This window comes from Xyrauchen texanus, chromosome 7, assembly GCF_025860055.1.
Source record: "Xyrauchen texanus isolate HMW12.3.18 chromosome 7, RBS_HiC_50CHRs, whole genome shotgun sequence".
Lineage (NCBI taxonomy): Eukaryota > Metazoa > Chordata > Actinopteri > Cypriniformes > Catostomidae > Xyrauchen > Xyrauchen texanus.
In genome coordinates this window covers 2148501-2175000 of record NC_068282.1, presented here as the reverse complement: position 1 = coordinate 2175000, position 26500 = coordinate 2148501, and the positions used below count along the sequence as shown (strand labels likewise).

Here is a 26500-nt window from a genome sequence, read left to right as displayed (position 1 = left end):
TGCCCCATCTCAGAAAAAGACTTATTTTTCAGATGACGTCATCAAGAGCTCTTATTTTCCAACCACCTGTCATATAAATCTCTTCTCATCATCCAATCCCGCCCTCTCATTGAATATACTGTTTAACTCAGAAAGCAAAACGTTGAGTTTATAATATGTTTGCATGTGCATATTTACTTCATGATCTTAGCGGTGGTAAGGAATTTATTATGGATGCACCGACATATTGGCTGCCGATATTTATCGGCCACTTATTAACTAAATTAAAAGCATCGGCATACCAATGAGTGAAAACACCAATATGAAAAAACGATGGTTGATTATAGTTAATTAGTAACACACCTTGTTACACAAATAATAATACCCACAATATGTAGAAGGTAATATGTAATTTTTAATACGTATTCTTTCTTGTTTTAATGTTAATGTGGACATAAATGGACGTGATAGTTGGGAAAACGGCACTTATATAGATGATTATATTATATTAAATGATGAGAGAAACCATCCAAAACACTTTGAAACCAGAAAACTTTGACTTCATGACAGTTGGGCCTGTCATGGGTTGGACTGATCCATTTTCAATGGAAATTATTTATTGATAGAACAGTGAAAAAGCTTATGTACCTCTTCACAGGGCTGGACTGGGAAGCTAAATTAGTCCGGGATTTTACATTGCAACTGGCCCAAAATTTGTACCACCATCCCGCTCGGTTCTCCCGATGGCCGGTCCGCCCCTGATTGTCCCAAAAGTGCGTCGGCCCACCGGGAAAATGCCCTGTATGCCAGATTACCAGCCCATATATTTTTAGAGCAGAAGTTCGAAGTAAAACTGTGATTTGATGACAAAATAAGGTAAGTGGCAAAATATCGGCATTGGATGGGTTTTCTGTTCAAATCTGTATCAATATCAGCCAAAAAATGTCATGTCGTCGGTCTGGTGCATCCCTAGAGTTTATTCAATATTTCCATATGAATCTAATATAAAGTACGAGTTACCTCAAAACGAAAAGAAATAAATCGGCGTAACTCGGCTATTGTAATCTCAATTACACTCAATTGTCTCAGTGACTCCAGCTGTAGATCTAAACTTATGCTAAAAAAACTAAAGAAATCAATAAATATCCCTGTCAGATTATTATGAAGGAAATGCAGAATGCTGGAAACGAAAGAGTGAAACATGAAGAAAGCAAACTGTTTGTGTTTTGGTTAATAAAGCAGAGAGACGTGTAGAGTTGAAAGCATTGCTTTGGTCTGTGGTCAGTCTGGTTGACATTAAAGCAAAATCAGTCTGAACTGCCCGAACTTGGTCAAGCGAAGGAGATCGGCAGACAGATGTCAAATATGAGTCTCAAAGTAAACAAGCTAAGAAAAAAGAAGAGAGAAAGCTGTACTGGCTGAAAAGGGAAAAAACACCATTTGTTTCAGGGTTTTTTCCCCCCACGATCATCTCAGTGTCTCTTTTGACTTCTTTAAAATGTTTACAGAATTTGTTTACAGCTGTTTGTGCAGGCGCTGCGTCTGGCTTCTTTTGCACAAGTACGCGTTCGGTGTGAACCGCCCTTTAAGATCTACTGTCATTATAAGACTTAAATAAAGAGTCTTGCAATAACAGCAATTAAAACCTATTAAAATATTAAACCTTATTCGCCACCCATTTTTCTTGGTGCTTATATTATGCGAAAATATTTCTGATGCTCACCGACCAATAATATACAAGCTTTTGGGTCATGTGCTCAGAGTGCGAAGGGCATTGCAAAGATACACCCCCCCAGCCCCCATCCCCCCCATCCCAGACTGTGATATCAAGAACACAATTTGATACAGACAAAAAGTAATCGTCCGTGTTACTTAATTGCAAAGGCTTAAAAACATGAGAAAAGATGTACAAAAAAATAAAACATGGAAAATTCTGAATAAATTAAGAAACAAAGAAAAATGGTGGGGAAAAAAAAAGCATAAATCCCAACATGAGGTTGTGGGTTTGATCTTACCTGACTCGGGGAGAGGAACTCTTGGTTGTTCTCGCTCATGTACATGTTGTCACCATCAAACTGTGAGCAGAAACAGAGAAGAAGAAGACTGAAGATTGGTTGGGCAGACAGCTCACATAAAGGAATATCATTTGCATATCAGACAGAGCATGATAATAGTCAATCAAAACTGGCAGGGAGAGATATATACTGTAAGCTCTCTCCGAAACCTTTGGTGTTTCTTCATCTTCAGGCACTTTCATGTCCCAGGAGTTGATTCAGAAGTCGACCGATAGTGGATTCTGCCGATACCGATAACTAAGGTGGTGAAAGGGGCCGATAGTCATAGATGCTACGAGAGTCCAAAATGAGTAAAACCCCTGACGTGAGTTTACCGTGCTACTAAAATCCCAATAATAACCAGAAGAAAAATAAAATAAAGATTGAGCGTTACACAGGACTTAACTATAAACAAGCCTGAAACACACTGGGGACTCTTATTTTGAAATGTCTGTGCTTCCAAACAAATCATGCACTCTTACAATCATCTACTGTATTATTTGTGTATTTTGTATTAATAATCGTGATTTAGTCTATAAACAGTGATGGTGACAGTGACTTTGAGTTGTTACAATCTTCTATATGTAAATATTCACCAAATTAAGCTTATTATAGCTTTTGATATTTATCTGGCCACAGAGGAATATGGAGAAACAAACAAACAAACAAAAACTATTGGCAACCCTCGGTGTTGAATTTTTCCAATAACTAATAGTTCCAAAAAGCAACTATCAGCACCAATTAATCGGTAAAACCGATATATCGGTCGACCTCTAAAACTTACTGTGACAGGGCAGAGTACGGGGCCGGGTCATGATTTTACATACCCGGTCCCTTATCAGGCTAATTAAGCCTCTGAGAGGGATAAAGGCTGACTGCGGATGGTGGTGCGAGAGAGAGAGAGAGAGAGAGAGAGAGAGAGAGAGCGAGAGCGTTTACGGACAGCTGACTGTCACGTGTGTGTTTATGTTTGTGTCTTTTGGTTTCAGTTTTACATTAAAATATTATTTATATTGTCAAGCCGGTTCTCGACTCCTCCTTTCCATTGAACTGCGTTACACTGGTGCCGAAGTCCCAGAAAGGAGGAGGGATACGCCGTAGTGGAGTTCTCACCACTACCATCCACCCCAACGGAGCAGCCGCGGCTGTCTTCTGCAGGACGGAGGAGCTCGGCCGCCTGGAAGCGGAGGAATTGGTCGCCGACCGCGAGGGTAGGAGGGGCTCCTAGCCGACCGCCTGGAGCAGTCAGGGCCGCTGACAGGGGTGGAGGAGACCCCTACCAGCCGCTGAAATGCGGCGGGGTCTGAGACCAATTCCTCCGCTTTCAGGCGGCCGCGACTGCTCCGTTGGGGTGGATGGTAGCGGCAAGAACTCCACTACGCCGTATCCCTCCTCCTTTCCGGGTTTCGGCACCAGTGTAAAGGGGTTCAATGGCATGACAATATACATTTTTTATAACTACTTTAAGATACCGCAATAGCTAAATATTGAAATGTGTCTTACTAGCATTCCAAAACAGTCCCTAATGAGATTTCTTTTCAGTTAGGGTGCTGCTATAGAATGTAGCTGTCTATAAAGACTGTACACATTAAGGCAACTCACTAGGTTTATAAAGAGCTTGAGAGTGTATTCAGTGAGGTTATAATTACAGTTCGTTAGCTGATGACTAATGAGGCCAGTTGTGTGAATTTGATGTACAGCCCTTGTGTGACACACATGTCGTGTGAGGTGAATTCAGGGGGCGGAAATACAGAGCCATTAATTACACAAGAATGTCACACACACTATTTGGCACACACACTTTCACACTTGTGGCAACATAGAAAATGCAACACATACTTGCATCGACACACTGTTAATTCCATTAAAAGCCTTGTGCTTATGTTCCATTTGCAAACAAATCCTGGCACATATAAATGCTCTCTTGTTCTACTGAGAGACTGAATATGTGAAAATGAGACAAAAAGAGAGACAGGGTTTGTAATGATGTGAAATTTTTGAGACCACAATTGCCCTGCAGCATGTGTCTTTAGATTGAAAGGTTGAAAAGGAACATGTGGTTAATTACTCTGTATTGAGTTTCATATGTTTAGTTTTAAATGCATGCTAAGGTGCAAGTGCATGTGGCGTCAACAGCAAGAAGGACGCAGCCGGAGTACTCTTAGTGTAAGTATAATTTGTGTTCCTCACGTATGTTTTAAATCAGGGTTCTAAAACTACTGGCCCATAAGATAGTTTCACACGGTCCCTTAAGTATTAATAGTTTCGAAATTTCTGTATTTTGATTTGGCCTTCATTATATCGGTTATCAGCCAGAATAATGTACAGTAGATTTACAATATCGGCCATTATATCGGTTATCGGCCAGAATACTGTACTGAAGATTGAAATATTGGCCATTATATCGGTTATCGGCCAGAATACTGTACAGTAGATGTATAATATCGGCCATTATATCGGTTATCAGCCAGAATAATGTACAGTAGATTTACAATATCGGCCATTATATCGGTTATCGGCCAGAATACTGTACTGAAGATTTATAATATTGGCCATTATATCGGTTATCGGCCAGAATACTGTACAGTAGATTTATAATATTGGCCATTATATCGGTTATCGACAGAATACTGTACAACAGATTTATAATATCGGCCATTATATTGGTTATCGGAAGAATACGGTACAGTAGATTTATAATATCGGCCATTATATCGGTTATCGACAGAATACTGTACAACAGATTGAAATATTGGCCATTATATCGGTTATCGGCCAGAATACTGTACAGTAGATGTATAATATCGGCCATTATATCGGTTATCAGCCAGAATAATGTACAGTAGATTTACAATATCGGCCATTATATCGGTTATCGAAAGAATACTGTACAGTAGATTTATAATATTGGCCATTATATCGGTTATCGACAGAATACTGTACAACAGATTTATAATATCGGCCATTATATCGGTTATCGGAAGAATACGGTACAGTAGATTTATAATATCGGCCATTATATCGGTTATCGACAGAATACTGTACAACAGATTTATAATATCGGCCATTATATTGGTTATCGAAAGAATACTGTACAGTATATTTATAATATCGGCCATTATATCGGTTAACGGCCAGAATACTGTACAGTAGATGTATAATATTGCCCATTATATCGGTTATCGAAAGAATACTGTATAGTAGATGTATAATATCGGCCATTATATCGGTTATCGAAAGAATACTTTACAGTAGATTTATAATATTGGCCATTATGTCGTTATCGGCCAGAATATTGTACAATAGATTTATAATATTGGCCATTATATCAGTTATCAGCCAGAATACTGTACCAAAGATTTATAATATCGGCCATTATATCGGTTATCGGCCAGAATATTGTACAATAGATTTATAATATTGGCCATTATATCAGTTATCAGCCAGAAAAATGTACTGAAGATTTATAATATCAGCCATTATATCGATTATCGGCCAGAATACCGTACAGTAGATTTATAATATCGGCCATTATATCGGTTATCGGCCAGAATACTGTACTGAAGATTTATAATATCGACTATTATATTGGTTATCGGCCAGAATACTGTACAAAAGATTTATAATATCGGCCATTATATCGGTTAATGGCCACAATACTGTACTGAAGATGTATAATATCGGCCATTATATCGGTTATCGGCCAGAATACTGTACTGAAGATTTATAATATCGACTATTATATCAGTTATCGGCCAGAATACTGTACAAAAAGATTTATAATATTGGCCATTATATCGGTTATCGGCCAGAATACTGTACTGAAGATTTATAATATCGACTATTATATCAGTTATCGGCCAGAATACTGTACAAAAAGATTTATAATATTGGCCATTATATTGGTTATCGGCCAGAATACTGTACAAAAGATTTATAATATCGGCCATTATATCGGTTAATGGCCACAATACTGTACTGAAGATGTATAATATCGGCCATTATATTGGTTATCGGCCAGAATACTGTACAAAAGATTTATAATATTGGCCATTATATCGGTTATCAGCCAGAATACAGTAAATGTACAATATGCATAATAAATGTATAAAATGCACTTCTTCTATGATGAGCATATTTTCAGTTTTTTTAAGTCATATTGATATTTTCTGGGGATAAAAGTAAAAAATATCATGTGGTGTCAAGAGACAGTAAAAAAAGTCTCATTAAAAGCTGAAATTTATGAAAAAATAAATGCTGGCATGACAAGCGTAGAATCATATTTTATTGTTATTTCTTTAAAAAAATAAGCAGTGGAAAAAAGTTTTTTAAAATATGATTCATATCTAAAATTGCACAAGTGTCTATATATTTATGGGCTGCTGCATCTGTCTGTCTCTCTCCACCTATAAAAATGTGATATTATACTGCAGTCAAACATCAAGCATAATGACACAAACAGCTGATGGGGGTCGTACAACATTTCCACTGCAAAGACCCCACATACATATGCATTATATGTGTACATGTGTGAGTGTGTGAGTGTATGTGTGCGCGTGTGTGTGTGCATGTGTGTGTGTGTGTGTGTGTGTGTGTGTGTGTGTGTGCATGTGTGAGTGAGTGTGTATGTGCGTGTGTGTGTGTGTGAGCATTTGTGCAATAGAATAGAACAGTCATCGTGCATTTATATATTCAATATATATCCATATTGCAAGCTGGATCCTCAATAATGCAGTATTATATCTCATTGCATAGTGCACACAGACACACATTCATACACACAATCATTGCTACTGCACAAAGCAATGATTGCTTCATTTAAGGTTTTCTTGCAACAATGAACAAGTTTTTGCCGAAACCCCTTTCCTAATTAACATGCAAATATATCCAAAACAGCGATAGACACCTTTCGAAATGACACCCTTTCATTGTGTTTATGTGTGCAAGTGTGTGGGTGTTTATAATGGAAGATTTTTCCCCTTATCTGCAGATCTTATTGTATTCACCATCATATTCATACATACATTTATGAAACTTCACAAATGAATTTGAAACAATGTAACACAATTCAGAATTGATCATGACATATTTACCTTCTAACTATGTTACATAAGTTTAATGTTGCTAAATTTCATGGAGAACTGTAATGCCATTAGAAATACAATATTCACTTTGATCCAGGGGCGGACTGGCCAGAAGGAGAACCGGGACTTTTCCCGGTGGGCCGGCAGCAAAACGGGGCCGAACGCAGATGAAATGGCTTCTGTCCAAGGCTGGTTCCTTCGGACACATCACCCACTACACAAACCTGAACACTGTTGCTCACACTGGTGTATAGTTAAAAACATAGAGTGGAACATTCATTATGTCCCTTGCATGAGGTTTCTACGATAACCTCGCCAATATTGACAGCTACTGCAAATGTTGTGCAATTTAGTAGGTTATCCATGCATACAGAATATATGCAAACTGCACACAGTATGCATACTACTGCCAAAAATGTACATATGGTAGTATGCTATTCCGAACATTACTCCTGTCTTCATAATTTCACCCCAACCTCCCTCCCTCACTGCATCTCTCTCTCTCTCTCTCTCTCTCTCTCTCTCTATTTGCTCCTCAGCACGTCTGCCACACCAGGCTTTTCTATTACCTGTCTAATTGCACATTCCACACTGACAAGAGCTCATTAGTGCTTAATTACACATGTGTTATTTAGTACAAACATTTCCATTTGCCGTGTAATTGTTCTACGGGGACGGCCGTCGATATGAAGGGCACAGCGGTGTGATCCGTGCTGAGGATGGAAGACTGGAAGTAGGTCATGAGCGGCAATAAACAAGGAACGACGGAATAAAATAAAATAATATAGTCACACACACACACACACACACACGCAAGTGTATAAGCCAGTCAGATTCAAGGCTCATGTAATATTTACAGTTGCACTAATAGATGGATTGCAGAGAGAGAGAGAGTGAGCGAGAGAGAGAGAGTGAGAGAGAGAGAGAGAGCAAGAGAGAGAGAGTGAGAGAGAGAGAGAGAGAGAGAGAGAGAGTAGAGAGAGAGAGAGAGAGAGTAGAGAGAGAGAGAGAGAGTGAGAGAGAGAGAGTGAGAGAGAGAGAGAGAGCGAGAGAGAGAGAGAGAGAGAGAGAGAGAGAGTGAGAGAGAGAGAGAGAGAGACTATTTCACATTTGAATTTCAGAGAAAGCTGGAGACTACATTAATACATCAGGATTTTGTAAGTCATGTGTGTGTGTGTGTGTGTGTGTGTGTGTGTGTGTGTGTGTGTGTGTGTGTGTGTGTGTGTGTGTGTGATCCAATCCAGCATGTGCATTTTCATTATAGACTTCGGCCTTTAACATTGACTGAAGTGATTTATATTTTTAAGGATTTAAGCATGATACAATAGAGCAATAAAACACTCGAGTTACCACGACTAAAGGGCTTTTTTAAGCACAACACAATTATTCTGTGATCATTGTGTGCATTATTTGATCGGACTGCCAAGAGTTGCAACATATATATCAAAATTGGATTAAAATGCAAAATACAAAACACACAAAATACAGTATGATGTCATGTACACAGCCTCAATTTGTGGATTATTACAGCGGCAATATAAATCATCAATAAATAGTACATTTATTTATAATAATCAGAATAAACTGTTCTTCAGTTAGGAAATGGTGCATTCACATCACATCGGAATAACATTAATTACCACTCGTGTCTTCTTTTAGCCACTGTACAATTTCTATTGAATTAGCCACGCCCACTTTTTCCAAAACCCCGCCCACATTCCAAAGATACTATATGGGCTTTATTAAGACAGTCACGGGCAGAAACGGTTGTCAAAAACAACAGCAGCAAAATAGCGCCCTCCACTGACAACTGTTATGAGCAACATGGCATAAAAATGACATCAAGCCTCAATAATTCGCTTCAGCTGAAACACTATGAGAACACGTAAAATGATTGACAGGTCAAAAGCATCAGAGACCGTTTGCTGTTTACAGAGTTTAGCGCTATTACAGAGACTGGTGAGATATCTTATGACACTTATTTCATTCATATCTTTCATGGAATTTTTTGCATACCATTGCATTAAAAAAAAATCGCTTATAGCCACTTTAATTAAAAATTGTAAACTATGAATTCTTTCAAATCTTAGACTTGACTGTCATGTAGGGCTGGGCAATAAAACGATATCGATATATATCACGATAAAGAAAATCCACAATAAGCTTTCGATATTTACTGCGTGTCGCTAAAACACAAGCAGTTCGGCTTTCTCAGGCTGCGTTTCCACTGGGGCGGCGAAATCCGCTCAAAGGCGCCCGTAGGCAATTTATGGTCGCGTTTATTGGCGTAACCCATTTTAATTCAGTAAAACATACCGTATATTCAATGATAATACATGTAGGATGGGACTTGATGTAATGCATCAGGAATTGGATCGCGAAAAGCGGGTGTTCCATACCAAATTATAATTGTGGTTGGAAGGGAGGGGTTAAAAATTTGGAGGGATTCGGGGGCCTGGGTAGCTCAGAGGTAAATACGCTGGCTACCAATCATAGAGTTCGAATAGTTCGCTAGTTTGAATCCAGGGCGTGATGAGTGACTCCAGCCAGGTCTCCTAAGCAACCAAATTGGCCCGGTTGCTAGGGAGGGTAGAGTCACATGGGGTAACCTCCTAATGGGATCCACGAGGACTTATGCGATTTATTTTTTTAAGTCCTCATGGTGGCGTAGTGACTCTCTTTCAATCCGGGTGGTTGAGGACGAATCCCAGTTGCCTTCGCATCTGAGACCGTCAACCCGCGCATCTTATCACATCGATTGTTGAGCATGTCGCCACGGAGACGTAGCGCGTGTGGAGGCTTCACGCTATACTCCGCGGCATCCGCGCTCAACTCACCACGTTCTCCACCGAGAATGAACCACATTATGGCGACCACGAGGAGGTTACCCCATGTGACTCTACCCTCCCTAGCAACCGGGCCAATTTGGTTGCTTAGGAGACCTGACTGGAGTCACTCAGCATTCCAAATTGGGAGAAAAGGGGGAGGGGAAATACATTAATTAATTTGGAGGTATTCGTGACAGCAACTAGAAAGGAAAGTAATTTCAGAGGTGGAGCAAGTTGCAACATTACCAAGAAAATGTTTCATTGCACTTAATAACATGCACTGATAAATTGTGCAAAATAAGACCAAGAAAATGTATTTTGAGCCCTTTGCTTTGGTGCAATGAGATTGAATTAAGATTTTAGTTTTCATACTGTATCAGCTACTGTATTCTGGCAACAAACACAGTCGTCCCGGCCAACTCTGACCGAACAACGCCAGAACAGCGCTCATGTTCGGACAGAAATCAAGAACGGCAGCGGTAATGACGGAAGGAACAGGCGCTAGTCTCCTCTCTAGAGAATGAATAATATTCTGGCAGTGCCGAATCTAATAGGCTCTCTCCCTTAGAAACTCAGCTGAGAATGGCACTTATGAAATATTAATATCATACAAAAATATGGCAACTCCAGCGCTCTCCATCTCTCAAACTCAAACGTAATTGACTCTACGAGTCTTTCCAAATCAGGAAGCGAGGAAAACAACAGGGAGAAAGACAGAAAAAGAGAACGTGGGACTGTGCCAGATTTGTGGCAGAGATGACGAGAATGAAAAATACAGATATGAAAAACGAGCCGTGCGTTTGATGATAAAGACAAATAACAACACACACAAACGATACTACAGTTTTATCTGGCATCGGTGGTTGAATATGACTCATTTGTGAATGTTACATCCCCTTAAAGTACAATAATGTGCTGTGTTTATGCTTATGGTCACACCATAAAATATGACATTGAAAATGACTTGAACATGAAATCTAATTTGACTCTATTTACAGCTTTTAATTAATGCAAGCTCCTGACTAGTGTTGCACCAGCTGGGATGTAAAAGCTCAAACTAAGACCTTAGTAACTCTCTCACTTAGTGCTTAATTTAGTTGCACCACCAGTTCTTAACGCAAGACTTCGCTAGTGCTGTAGGTTCAAGTGTGAACGCTGCCACACGAACCTTGGTGCGCACCAAACAACCGAGACCGCCTGAATAGCAGGTCTCGGTCCGCTTCCAAACAAACTCTGGTGCAGTTCGATTGATATATGAACGCAACATGGACCAAAGACGTCTAAATGGACCAATAACAGGTTGTGATGTCACAAGATGCGACCCTAAAAACCCTCCCACCCGGTCAGACGACCGCCTCACGGTTATATCACCCCCCCAAGACGATCGCTTCACGGTCATATCAAACACCCCCCACCCTCCCACCCGGTCAGACAACCGCCTCACGGTTATATCACCCCCCCAAGACGATCGCTTCACGGTCGTATCAAACACCCCCCACCCTCCCACCCGGTCAGACGACCGCCTCACGGTTATATCACCCCCCCAAGACGATCGCTTCACGGTCATATCAAACACCCCCCACCCTCCCACCCGGTCAGACAACCGCCTCACGGTTATATCACCCCCCCAAGACGATCGCTTCACGGTCATATCAAACACCCCCCACCCTCCCACCCGGTCAGACGACCGCCTCACGGTTATATCACCCCCCCAAGACGATCGCTTCACGGTCGGTATCAAACACCCCCACCCTCCCACCCGGTCAGACGACCGCCTCACGGTTATATCACCCCCCCAAGACGATCGCTTCAGGCTCATATCAAACACCCCCCACCCTCCCACCCGGTCAGGCGACTGCCTCACGGTTATATCACCCCCCAAGACGATCGCGTCACGCTCATATCAAACACCCCCCACCCTCCCACCCGGTCAGACGACCGCCTCACGGTTATATCACCCCCCCAAGACGATCGCTTCAGGCTCATATCAAACACCCCCACCCCCCCGGTCAGACGACCGCCTCACGGTTATATCACCCCCCAAGACGATCGCTTCACGCTCATATTAAACACCCCCACCCCCCCGGTCAGACGACCGCCTCACGGTTATATCACCCCCCAAGACGATCGCTTCACGCTCATATCAAACACCCCCCACCCTCCCACCCGGTCAGACGACCGCCTCACGGTTATATCACCTCCCCAAGACGATCGCGTCACGCTCATATCAAACACCCCCCACCCCCCCGGTCAGACGACCGCCTCACGGTTATATCACCCCCCCAGATGATCGCTTCAGGCTCATATCAATTTGCATATTGTATTGCTTTGAAATACTGTTTGTTGATTGGTTGGTCTCTATGGGAATAAACCTTGTACCATTTTACACGATTTAGCAATCTTTTACGAATTTTTACGATTTGTCTAGAAACTGTGTTGGTCATTTAAAATGAAATCTTTTCACCAACAAACCAATTCATGTTGGATAAAATCAAGTCACGCCCTCCATTATTCCTCACTGAATATCATGTTTCACTCAAAACAAACAAAACAGGTAGCGAAAGGCGTTTCATGTTGACTTTAAGGTATCTGTTGAAACAGCGTGCGTAGTTTTGCACAGCTGTCTCTTTAGCAGTTTATGGTGTTCAGAAGACCAATAAATCCTCATCACGTGATTACAAAAGTCCATTTTAAAACACCCACCCAAACTGGCATGGACTGATATTGCTAGTCTACCCTACACAGCATTTCCAGAATTAGCGCAAGTCCGCACAGCAGTCGACACAACATGCTGCTGCGCTCGTCTAGATTACATGATTATACAGGAGCTAAAATGAAAACTTTACATAAGCAGATGAGGTTAAATGTGATCCAGCTGTCTACTCACATGGTTAAGCTTGTTATGTTTGGCTTAGAGAAGAAATGGCACGACATGGGGTTACCACGGCCATAACATGTCACCAAAAGTTACTGCATGATATAAACAAATCACAAATGAGATCTCCTTAATATCTGAATGGCTTCTCCTTGAGAGCAAACGGAGATGCATGTTAGCTCCGACTCCAGACTCTCTAGAGATCTCTATAGGAACATTTCTCATCAAATTCTCCCAAGAGCAAATAATCTGAGCAATGCTCTGCACCTAGCCGAACTCTAACCCATGCTGTTTATCTTTACACGAACTGAAAAGGGACGGAAAATAGACTTGTGAGCAAAAGAAAGAGATATTGGCGGTTTTCAGAGCAATAAACCCCTAAAATAACTGCGTTTGTGTAAGTGTTGGTGTGTTGTACACCTACAGAGGAAGCTGAGAGGTAAGGGGGGGGTTATTTTAGCAAGTGAGCGGATGTTTAACTGAAGCAACTTTTAACCGAACCCTGTGTGTGGAGATATAAAGATACCGAACAAAGACCTGAACCCCACACCGCAACACCTGACGCGCACGGCCGCGGAAAAACGGCACATTTCCTCTCAGAGCAGTTAAAGTGGTTGTTCTCAGCTCAAACATCACACCACGGTTTAGTCAGACTTCTTAAAAGGAGGCGCTTGATAAAAGGCAGATCATTTTAAAACCATTCATATGTAAATGCCTGTTTGCATCCGCAAAACTGAGCAAAAGAAGTCTTTTTTTAGATGGCTCGTCGTAACCCTGGGCATTGTGAAGACGTGTTTTTGTCTTCACGTTTATATGAAAGTGTCAAGATGCCGTGAGAGAACTTTAATTAACCGGAGAATAATGAAAAAGACGAGTTTATTACACACATAAAGCCCTTCGCTGCCAAATGACTCTTTATTCTGTTGTTTTCTCTCCACCAGACAATGTAGTTATTAATAATAAGGCTTCCTTTAGACAGACGAATTTCCACGACACAATTTAACCACTTTTCCAGATGATTGCGATTAAGTAGCAGCATTAAACTGTCAATAAATCGTACAAATTGCTCCAATCACAAAATATGTTTATTAATGCGTTCGCATTTTTATACTTAACATGTGATTTTCTCAAAAAGCGCTTGATAATTTTGGTCAATTGTTACATTTATAAAATTAAATCACTTTAATCCTATTTTTCAAGACTTTTCTAGTCGTTCGTGATTACTCAATAAGGTTTGTAAACAAATAGTTCAAGCAAAATCAGTCACAAAAAGCAACTTACACAATTGAACCACTGCAGTCTGATTTTCCACAAGTTTCCCCGTCCATTGTGATTAATTAACAAGATTGGTGCAAACTTGATTGGTCAAAATAATTGTCCAAATTGCTCCAATAATTATATGCATTCACACGTAAACTAATTACTCTATTAACATATTCTAGAAAGTGAATTTTGTTCATTTGTTCTTTTTTACAATTTCAATCACTTTGATTGCGCAAAACTTTATAGTCATTTGTTACTTCTTCATATGTTTTATTTATTTATTTATTTTATTGTTTTATAGAAATTATAATAACAACAAAAATCTATATTTACAATAGACATTTCCATGACTTCATTTTTACATATATTAAGTATAGTATGGTAAAACTGTGGTATTTAAAAAAAAATTAAATGTTACCTAGAAATATAATTTTTTATTTATATTTTGATTCACAGATCTGGAAAATCATACAACTATATTTAAAATTAATTTTATTGTTTTATAGAAATCTCACTCACAGATTTTAGAGCGGAGTATAACAACAAAAATCGATATTTACAATAGAAATTTCCATTCCTTAAATTTTTTTATATATATATTTGTATGATTTTCCAGATCTGTGAATCTATATTTCACAGATCTAGAAAATATATTTCTAGATAACATTTTTTTTTTTAAATTCCACAGTTTTACCGTACTATACTTAATATTTGTCAAAAAAAATAAAAAATAAAAAAATTACTAACATGGTATTATTTAATCTTTAATATGGACATCCTTTCAAGTAATGGAAAGTGAGAGAGGAAACTCGGGTAGTTACTAACACGTATAATAATTACTCTATTAACATATTCTAGAAAGTGAATTGATAATTTTGTTCATTTGTTCTCTTTTACTAATTCAATCACTTTGATTGTGCAAGATTTTATAGTTATTTGTTACTTTGTATGTTTTATTTATTTATTTATTTATTTTATTGTTTTATAGAACTCTCACTCACAGATTTTAGAGCGGAGTATAACAACAAAAATCGATATTTACAATAGACATTTCCATGACTTAAATTTTTTATATATATATTTTTAGGATTTTCCAGATCTGTGAATCAAAATTTGAATAAAAAATTATATCTCTAGACAAAAATATATATTTTTTTTTTAAATACCAGTTTTACCGTACTATAAATGTCCAAAAATAAAAAATAAAAAAATCATAGTTTGGAATTTTTGGGTACTTTTATGTATAGTTCCCGTATAGAAACGTGTCATGAATAACGATAGATTTTTCAAACCCTACCATGATGAACAACAGGGTATTAATTCATCTTACAGTAAAAACAATGATGTATGGAAATAGTCGTCAATGGAACTACCGTCAATATTGAATTAATTTTCATGACTTTTCCTGGTCTGAAAATCAAACTTGAAATATCTAAAATTCCCTGATATCCTGCTATTTCCAGGTTTTCAAAGACTGTGGATACTCTGAGAGCACGAGAGCGTCTCTGTTTGCTCTCCACCATTGATAAATGATTTACGATGCCTGTTTCTGAAACATCAATACCATCTCGTTTCTAATTAAAACGATTCCACCCACAATATTGCACACAACGGCATTCACCCTCATAGAAAAGCTACCTTAAGCAACGTCTTTCGGAGTATTTCCCCCCAAATTTTCACTTCATATGCTGAGTTGATACATTCATAAAAACTCTCACAGTTTGAAATGTTTTCCAGTGAGTCAGATGTATTTTGCTTTGTTGAATATGGAAGTCATTTCAAGTGACGGAAAGTGAGAGAGGAAACTTGGGTAGTTCTGACTCAAACGTGCACACTTTTGTTAGTGACTCATTTTTGAGGGTGAATGTGTGTTGCAACAGTAATCGCTCAATTACAAACATTATTGCATGTGCAAAAAGTCCAGAACAGTCATTATATGCATGTACAGTATATTCAAGTACACTGCATTCAACAAAGGCTTCCACGTTTGATTTTCCAGTAGCCTACGTGATATTTCGAATCTTCGCTCATAAACGGAAAAAAAGGGGGTTTTGCTTTGGGCTCATGGACACAGAAAATAATGTTTGAATCCCAAGAAAAAGACCCGATCACTTCAAACTGATATGAGAAGAAATATAACAAAAGCGCGCAACAGTCTATTTTCGGGTGTAAAAATCGCATACATTTTTCTCCTATAGCGGAATAAAATTTTAACGATAACTTATTAAACTTTAAAGACAGACAAACAGTGAGCTCTGGTTGTCAATCGCTGGTATATGCTTCTGTTGAAGCCATTAGATTGCATGATTTCAACGTCATTTAAAAAAAAAAAAACAGAATTCCTGGTGAAGAACTACACTACCCATAATTCTGTAGAGAGATCCACCAATCAGCAAACAAAGCAAGTCAAAAGAGCTCTGCAGCAACTGCCTACTCCCATGATGCACTGTGAATGACGCAATCAAGATGCTCTCCCTACACTCTCAAACTACATACAGTATATATATATATATATAACAGTTAGTTCCAGTCCTCGAATCTGATTGGACGAGAGACGTTCCATGAGTGCTGATAGTCTGACACCATCAGCACTCGGACGCTTCACTGTGTGTGTATCACTCCGCTTGTGTTCGCTGCCGTTCTAAACTAAAGTGTAAGAGTAGTGCAGATCTGTTAAGAGCAATGTCTCTTTACATTTATTTTGTGACATTACATATGTTAACCAGCAGGTGGTGACAAAAGACCATTTTTGTGTGTAATGTGCGGCAGTTGGTGACGTGAGTCAGCGTCAGTCAGTGTTTTCACCCAACAGCTCCTTGATCGTATTACTACTACAACAATATTAAAGAAAAAGTAAAGAAAGTAGTTTCATGCACAAATGCATTTTTTGTGACCATATTAAAATGTTTGAAATGTTGTATATAAGCAATATCACACTCGCAATCGTGCTATATGGCCCTAAATCAGCACTGCTTTAGGGCCAAATCGCACTCTTGCTCGTGTGATGTTGCTTAATTATATCTGAATATTTTGCGATATACTTTGAATATAGTACTTTTATATTTATAATCAACATTATACATTTTTAATAAAAGGTGCAGCGTGTAAGATTCAGAAACACGTGTTATTAGTGACACCTGTGGCCGTTAATTGAACTGCAGCAGCTACATGTTGCTCGTACACGCTCCATAGGGACACTAGCGAACGAGCATCGGTCAAAACATTGACGTAACGTACAAAGAGGCTGAACGTGATTAGCCGACATCATGCCGACAGATGAGGTAGCATAAGTAAAATTACACAGTTATGATTGTTTTGCTACAAATTTTGAGACTGTATATTATATTTGACTCTCCAGTGCTGGAACAGGGCTAAAACAAAGTGTTGATATCGGTCTGACTATCTGAGACTGTAGTTTGAAGTAATCACTTTTCTTTGCATGATACATTGACTGGATTTATACGATAGCCTATGTCGGCATTAGCGAGCTAGCCAGCTTTAGCAATAGCTAGCTAAATTTGTTGGATGATGACAGTAGCAGTTTATAAATAGACTGTACATTATAAATATGTTGACACAATTCAGTATTGATGTGATTACATCACAACTGACATGTTGATATATCGATGCGCTATTGTTTTATAACAATAGAATGTGTATATTTACTGTATAACCAAGTTACGTTACGCTACACTAATGAATGACGTTTTTGCATGATCTTGAACATTGGCTAGCATTCATTTAATGTGTTATTGTAGTTTACCTTGCTGAATAAATACAGATTAACATTGACATTAACCTAACTTTTAGCATAAAGAGAAGATCGTTGAAATTATTTGAAAGTTACGAATCAAGGTAGCTAGCAATTCGTCAGCGTTAGCATGGAAGATCAAGTTAGCTAAATGACACAGATACTTCACATGCTTTGCGGTTATGTAAGTTTACCTGTCCGATAAGAAGAACGCCAATTCAGGGTTGGGTTTGATCCCCAAAACCGAACGAAGGTCCCTCCAGGAATCAAACGCCCTGCCGATGTTCACTCTAGTTTTCGCTCGACCATGATCACGTTTCCGCTTAGCCAGACGGGATTAAGTAGATCAATTACATTTTTTTTGTCTTACTCTTGAGTTTGTGTAGGAGAAATGTATTTACATGCTGTTTAATGGTACTTCAAGGTATTTCAAATAATACCATGATACTACAATGGTATAAATCTCCCGTCTTTTACTTTTTGACAAGTCTTTTGACTGTTCAGTTTTTGGCTCTGACTCAAAATTGTGAGTGTGTGTGTGTGTGTGTGTGTGTGTGTGTGTGTGTGTGTGTGTGTGTGTGAGGTATTGGTGGGTGTGAAGTGTGGCCCTATGGGGACTCTTGGGCCCTCAGTTCATCATGTGACCCCAAGAGAACCACAAAACCACAACAGTCAGACAGGAGGCGCTTTAGAATGACAACAAGAGAATGAAAGAGAGATAGAGGTATGCTGGGATTGCTCTCACCCCTGCAGAGGGCAGTCTTTTACCCTCAGTGTCAGTCCTCACCGGTAAAGCTCCGTACAGTCTAACGCCTCGTTCGCCCACACTGTATCTGCTCTGTAGAGATGAGAGAGAGAAAACAGGGAGGAGAAGGTGAGAAAAACAGACGAAAAAGCAAAGGCAACTGTATGGGAATATTGACAAAAAACATTCAATTCTGAATAAAAAAAAACATCAACATAATAAAAACTAATAAAATCTTCAGATAAAAATGATGTCAATATTGAACAAAATGTTTGCATTTTCCATAGATAATGGTTGTTAGGGTGTTCTGGGTGGTTCTTAGGTCATTTTGAATTGTTGCTAAGGTGTTTTGGGTGGTTACTAGGACATTATGGGTGGTTGTTTGGGTGTTCTGGGTGGTTACAAGGGTGTTCTGGATGGTTACTAGGGCATTCTTGGTGATTGCTAGGGTGTTCTATGTGGTTACTAATGTATTCTGAATGGTTGCTAGGGCATTCTTGGAGATTGCTAGGGTATTTTGGGAGGTTCCATCGTTGTATGTTGTTACTTGGGTGTTCTGGGTAGTTGCTAGGATGTTCTGGTTGGTTGTTAGGGTGTTCTGTATGGTTGCTTGGGTTTTCTAGGTGATTGCTAGGGTGTCCTGGGTGGTTGTTGTGGCATTGTGGGTGGTTGTTAGGGTGTTCTGTGTGGTTTAGAGTGTCCTGGGTGGTTGTTATGGCATTGTGGGTGGTTGTTAGGGTGTTCTGTGTGGTTTAGAGTGTCCTGGGTGGTTCCTAGGACATTATGGGTGGTTGCTATGGTGCTCTGGGTGGTTGCTACAACATTTATCTGGGTGGTTGTTAGGGTGTTCTGGGTAGTTGCTTGGGCGTTCTGGGTAGTTACTAGGGCATTCTGGGTGGTTATTAGGGCGTTCTGGGTGGTTAATAGGCATTCTGGTGATTGCTAGGGTATTCTGGGTGGTTACTAGGGCATTCTGGTGATTGCTAGGGTATTCTGGGTGGTTACTAGGGCATTCTGTGTGGTTAATACGGCATTCTGGGTGATTGCTAGCATGTTCTGTGTGGTTAGTAGGGCATTCTTGGTGGTTACTAGGGCATTCTGGGTGGTTCCTAAGGCATTGTGGGTGGATGTTAGGGTGTTCTGGATGGTTGCTAGGGGGTTCTGTGTGGTTCCATCATTGTGCATTGTTACTTGGGTGTTCTGGTGGTTAATAGGGCATTCTGGATGGTTGTTAGGGCATACTGGGTAATTGCTAGGGTGTCCTGGGTGGTTGCTATGGAGTTGTGAGTGGTTGCTAGGGTGTTCTGGGTGGTTGTTAGGGTGTTCTGGGTGGTCACCAAGGCATTCTGGGTGGTTACTAGGGTATTCTGAATGATTGCTAGTGTGTTCTGGGTGGTTACTAGGGCATTCTAGGTGGTTACTAGGGCATTCTGGGTGGTTCCTAAGTCATTACGGATGGTTGTTAGGGTGTATTGGGTAGTTCCTAAGTCATTCTAGATGGTTGCTAGGACTGGGTGTTCTGGGCGTTTTCTAGGGTGTATTGGTATTGGTATAATGTTCTGTTTTATTGCTAGGGTGTTCTGGGTGGTTCTTAAGTCATTATGGATGGTTGCTAGGGTGATCTGTGTGGTTCGTAAGTCATTCTGGATGGTGTGTCCTGGGTTGCAAGGGAGTTCTGGGTGGTTGTTAGGGTGTTCTGGGTGGTTGCTATGGTGTTCTGTGTGGTTGCTAGGGTGTTCTGGGTGGTTGTTAGGGTGTTCTGGGTGGTTGCACACTGAATGTTTAATACTTAAGGATTAGAGATGTGTTCAAACCACTAACACTAACTGTGAGCAATATTAATAGTTAAGCTATTAACAAACACCACTAATAACATATTATACTCAGCATGGATAATGACATTTAAACTGATTTGAGTCTTACTCTACTGTGTGTACATGTATCAGAGTGTGTTTGTGTGTGTATTCTCCTCAGTCCTGCTCCCTGTGTGAGGTTTGTTTGAGGAAACACACACGGCAGGAATTTTGGCAGTCTGACTTTGGGAATCGGAGCAATCCAACATCTAATGATTCACACACAAGAGTGTGCCAAACACAAACACACACACTCACAGACACACATCTATTCTGTGCCGCCACATCTTTATATAACAATCGAGTTTCTTCGCCAGTTGATTGTCTTCAAAACACAATTAAACCATGTGTAGTGATTTGTCGAGAGCTTAATCTGTATATCTCTCTTAATCATCAAGTGCTTTATGACTAATAATATATGCTGTCAAGTAAGTCCAAACCACTGTATTAAGCGCGGTGAGAATCTCCCTCATCAGATGTGGCGTCTTGTGTCGGCCACAACACTGCAATGATCATTGCTCAGTCAGATTAAAGGATCGTGGGATGTTGTCAGGTCTCTTTCTTTCTATCTCTCTGATTTCTATCTCTCAGTGTTGTAGCTAAACTTAGACACACAACAGGGGTTTTCTGCACCTTGTGTTTTACTGTTAACCGCCGCACGTGTCCGTAATCGCTGTGCCCTTTACTGCAAACATTACTGTTAAACGTGGGCGCAAACAAACTTGAGGGGACATTTTCAAATGTGTTGACCGAGCAGATATACCCGAATGATTATGGTTAAAGTGCTCCAATTGACAGGAAGTTGACTTTAAGATAAAAAAAGGTCATGGATAGTAAAAGAAAACATTTCCACATTTAGCAGTTGACAGGTTTTCCACGCTGACTTTCGCTTGTAATATCAGTGAGTTTTTTAGTCCGAGTCTCATTAATAATAAAAAATACATAACAAATTAGATTAATTAACATGTAGGTAAATTTTGTAGTCATACAAACAAACAAACAAACAAACAAACAAACAAACAAACAGAGAAGACCCCTTTAGAGACTCACATATGTGTGTGAAGCTTTTAAAAAGCATGACATTTTAATGAAAATGCACATTTTTTGTTTTTTAGGTCAAATGGAATAACCACAAGAAAACATAAAAAAATTTGTGACTCAAATTCATATTTGTAACAATATTTTTTACCTTGAAAAATATGTTTGGAAAGTATTTAAATACATTTGACTTAACCACTTGACATTTTGTAAGTCATTAAATATTTAAAATTTGCATCATAAACATACATGTTTAGGTCAAGTTAAATATAGTTTAATACTCAATCTTTAAACACATCTTGAGATCCATTAGTTCGGATTTGCGCTCCTTCAAGTGTTTTGAACGCAAGAATGTAACACATGTTTGTGTTGTTCTGCTGAAGTGTTTGTTCACTGTATAAACTGTGTGTTGCTCAAACAGCTGAAGTTTCAATCACTGCCCCCTGGAGTAAACAGGTGGTACTACAAGCATTTATCAGGAATCTTCCTTTTTACGGTCCAGGGGCATTGCGATTAATTGCGTTATTTTTAATAAAATTAATTTTATTGAATTAACTGCATTAAATCGACAGCCCTAAAATATATATATATATATATATATATATATATATATATATATATATATATATATATGTATATATATATATATATATATATATATATAGTATATATATATATATACTGTATATATTACATTTACATTTATGCATTTGGCAGATGCTTTTATCCAAAGCGACTTACAGTGCACTTATTACAGGGACAATCCCCCCCGGAGCAACCTGGAGTTAAGTGCCTTGCTCAAGGACACAATGGTGGTGGCTGTGGGGCTCGAACCAGCGACCTTCTGATTTACAGCCCGGTGCTTTAGCCACTACACCACCACCACTCTATATATATATATATAAACTGACATAGACACATAGATTACATTTCTACAAACTTGAAACATGTTTTAAACTAGATTAAAAAAATATTCTTTGTATCACCTCAGACAACATTTATGTGACATTTGTCAATGACCCATATACATATTGCTGCTTTTAATATGATAGACAAATACAAAGGTGCAGTAAAATACCAAACCAACCAGTGTCAAAATTGATGACACATTACAACATTAGTTTAAACGTTGAGTTCACCCAAAAATGTAAATTCAGTCATTGTTTACTCGCCCCTGTGTTGTTATAACACTATATGAGTTTCTTTATTATTCTGAACACAAAGTGAGAAATTGTGAATAAATGTTGTGCTCAGTGATGTCATACAATGGCAGTTTATGGTGACACCTCTTCAAGCTTCAAAAGAACACAAAAGTATCATTCAGAAGTCTAATTAATTATTCATGAGACTCATGATTGTTATGAAAGTATACGATAAGATTTGATGAGAAACTGAAATATAATGTATTATTGAGTGTAAATGTTCACTGACCGTTGATCTCGTGTGTGTGTTCATGATAGGACACGAGAGCAACAGTTCATGCACCCCTCGCGACATTGGGGCGTTCAAGCGAAAACTCGTTTTGTTTATCTAAAAACAGTGACAGTGACAACAGAACACAACACAACTACACAAAACAGAGAACAGAACTTACTAAAGAATTGATGCATTTCTATGCCCAGCCTTATTTTTTTTTTACATTTTGGACCAGTTCAGAGCAGACGGAGTTACCCGTTGGATGGCGAAAATTAAAAACAAGCGATCGATAGAATGTAACGTCGCTCATCACTGCTGGTTATCACAAAAACTCTGATTATCATAGAAAATATCCCTTTTATCGCGTCATTTGCCGTCAGGTTTGGACACGGTGTGACTGTGGCTGCCTGTAATTCCTCTAAACTTTTGTTTGATTTCTGATATTTCCAAGAAAAAATAATAACAATCTTAACAATCATGAGTCTCATGAATAATTAATTAGACTTCTGAATAATACTTTTGTGTTCTTTTGAAGCTTGAAGAGGCGGTCACCATAAACTGTCATTGTATGACATCACTGAGCACAACATTTGGGGCTAAAGTGGGCTAAAGCACATAACTGGTAATCAGAAGGTTGCTGGTTCAGTCCCCACAGCCACGGGTGAGTAAACAATGACTGAATTGTAATTTTTCGGTGAACTAATCCTTAAAATATTACTGATTAAATACAATATGGTTCCGTAAAATCAATTAAAGTCAGCATAAATTGGCGTCTGCTACCCATTTGACATATTTCAGTGAAACAGGATATTCAACAATATATATATATTCATCGGGAATTGATTGGATGGTGTAAAGCGTCTCTATTAGACATTGGGTTGAAAAATAAGAGGACTTTATGACATCAGCTGAAAAGGAAAGTCATTTTAGTGGTGGAGCAAGTTATTACATGTTGTTAAAAGATTACAAAGACAAAATATTTAGATTTTTGGGAATAACATGCACTAAAAATTGTGCACAATATGTATTAAGAAAGTAAATACAGTCAATTAAAATTTCATGTTGACTTTTACGACCTGTTTTGAAAAGTAAATATGTTAACTCTTAAAATTTTGAAATAAAAAAGGGATTTTCTCTACCTAAATGCTACTATTGCAATCCATTAATGGAGAAAAACTTGCGGAAAATTGTCCACTGTTGCCAAAGGTTTGCCGGAGGTTCACCACTAGCGGCGGAGAGCGGCAAACATTTGCTGCAAATCAAAAGCTCATTTGCATGTGAAAATAACAAGCGGCAATTTTGCGGCTAGTTTAGATTTTCTGTAAGGGTAAGCAATAACATCACGTATAAAGAAATAACCAAAACACATTCCCACAGGCATCAGCCGATCATATTGCATTGGCAGCTCCGGTTACTAACCTTCCAGTTACTGGGACAATTTGCACATTTTCACTAACCGTACCGAATACAAAAACATCAGACAAAAACATCAAATCCACATCAGAATGAAAAGCAAAGCGCCAGCTGCTAGAGGCAAATGCTCCCAAACCACAACACTATTACTGCGATTTGAATATTGGATATTATTACAATGCAAATTGTATACGGACAGAGATTAAGTTGCAATTATGGCCTGAACGATCCTATTTCAGGCGCTGCGTTCTGGGCTGTCCATAGTTGGGATGAAATTAGTCATATAAAAAAAGTCTCAAATACTAGGTAGAAAAACTTGAGTAAAAACCACCCAGGGGTGTGAATGGAATATCTTGCATGATTTAAGTATGTAGTGAGAGTGTGAGCGCACATATGAGAGTCGTATACACAGTCAGAGTGAAAATAACAAAAGCCAATCACGTTTCTTTTATTTCAGACGCACCATAACACAGCACTCAGATTGGCCAATCAGATTGGAAAAGTCTTCGAAATGTTTCAACACAGAAAGTGATGCAGATTTATTCGTGTGATTCAAACTGAATATACATTTTGACTGTTCATCACTATTTTGGCTTTTACATTATGACACAGAGGCAAGCACATAATCCTACAAGTTAAAACGAGCACGGAAATGCCAATTAAACCCTTAGGAAAGACAAAAATCACTTTAATTATTAAGAGTTTCTCCTAGAAAGCAATTAGATTAAGAGGAGAGCAAATAGAGACGCGTGCGTACTGCTTCTCAGATGTTTCTCCTGAAAAAAATACACTCAAATAATCTCAAACTGTGCTCAGATTTACCAAGATGCCAAAGTCTGGTATCATTTGGAATGTGTATCATTTGGAATATGTGTCATTTGGAATGTGTGTCATTTGGAATGTGTGTCATTTGGAATGTGTATCATTTGGAATGTGTGTCATTTGGAATGTGTATCATTTGGAATGTGTATCATTTGGAATGTGTATCATTTGGAATGTGTGTCATTTGGAATGTGTATCATTTGGAATGTGTGTCATTAGGAATGTGTGTCATTTGGAATGTGTATCATTTGGAATATGTATCATTTGGAATATGTATCATTTGGAATGTGTGTCATTAGGAATGTGTGTCATTTGGAATGTGTATCATTTGGAATGTGTATCATTTGGAATATGTGTCATTTGGAATGTGTATCATTTGGAATGTGTATCATTTGGAATGTGTATCATTTGGAATGTGTATCATTTGGAATATGTGTCATTTGGAATGTGTATCATTTGGAATGTGTGTCATTTGGAATGTGTGTCATTTGGAATATGTGTCATTTGGAATGTGTATCATTTGGAATGTGTATCATTTGGAATGTGTGTCATTTGGAATGTGTGTCATTTGGAATGTGTATCATTTGGAATGTGTATCATTTGGAATGTGTGTCATTTGGAATGTGTGTCATTTGGAATGTGTATCATTTGGAATGTGTATCATTTGGAATGTGTGTCATTTGGAATGTGTGTCATTTGGAATGTGTGTCATTTGGAATGTGTATCATTTGGAATATGTATCATTTGGAATGTGTATCATTTGGAATGTGTATCATTTGGAATGTGTATCATTTGGAATGTGTGTCATTTGGAATGTGTATCATTTGGAATGTGTGTCATTTGGAATGTGTGTCATTTGGAATGTGTGTCATTTGGAATGTGTATCATTTGGAATGTGTGTCATTTGGAATGTGTATCATTTGGAATATGTATCATTTGGAATGTGTATCATTTGGAATATGTGTCATTTGGAATGTGTATCATTTGGAATGTGTGTCATTTGGAATGTGTATCATTTGGAATGTGTATCATTTGGAATGTGTATCATTTGGAATGTGTGTCATTTGGAATGTGTATCATTTGGAATGTGTATCATTTGGAATGTGTATCATTTGGAATATGTGTCATTTGGAATGTGTATCATTTGGAATGTGTATCATTTGGAATGTGTATCATTTGGAATGTGTGTCATTTGGAATGTGTATCATTTGGAATGTGTATCATTTGGAATGTGTATCATTTGGAATGTGTGTCATTTGGAATGTGTGTCATTTGGAATGTGTATCATTTGGAATGTGTATCATTTGGAATGTGTATCATTTGGAATGTGTATCATTTGGAATATGTGTCATTTGGAATGTGTATCATTTGGAATGTGT

General features: G+C 38.6%; 1 protein-coding gene across 5 annotated transcripts in view; it reads right to left on the bottom strand.

Annotated features, from left to right (window-relative positions):
* Window positions 1-26500, bottom strand: part of LOC127646471 (TOX high mobility group box family member 2-like) — a 187224-nt gene that overhangs the window by 105825 nt on the left and 54899 nt on the right. For 4 of the 5 annotated variants that reach the window (XM_052130162.1, XM_052130163.1, XM_052130166.1 and 1 more), the window contains exons 2-3: window positions 18580-18672; window positions 1995-2054 (exon numbers count right to left, since the gene is read on the bottom strand). In XM_052130162.1, the coding sequence (XP_051986122.1) occupies window positions 1995-2054; window positions 18580-18672 (153 nt within the window). The remainder of the gene's footprint in view (window positions 1-1994; window positions 2055-18579; window positions 18673-26500) is intronic. The other variant, XM_052130164.1, reaches the window with a different exon arrangement.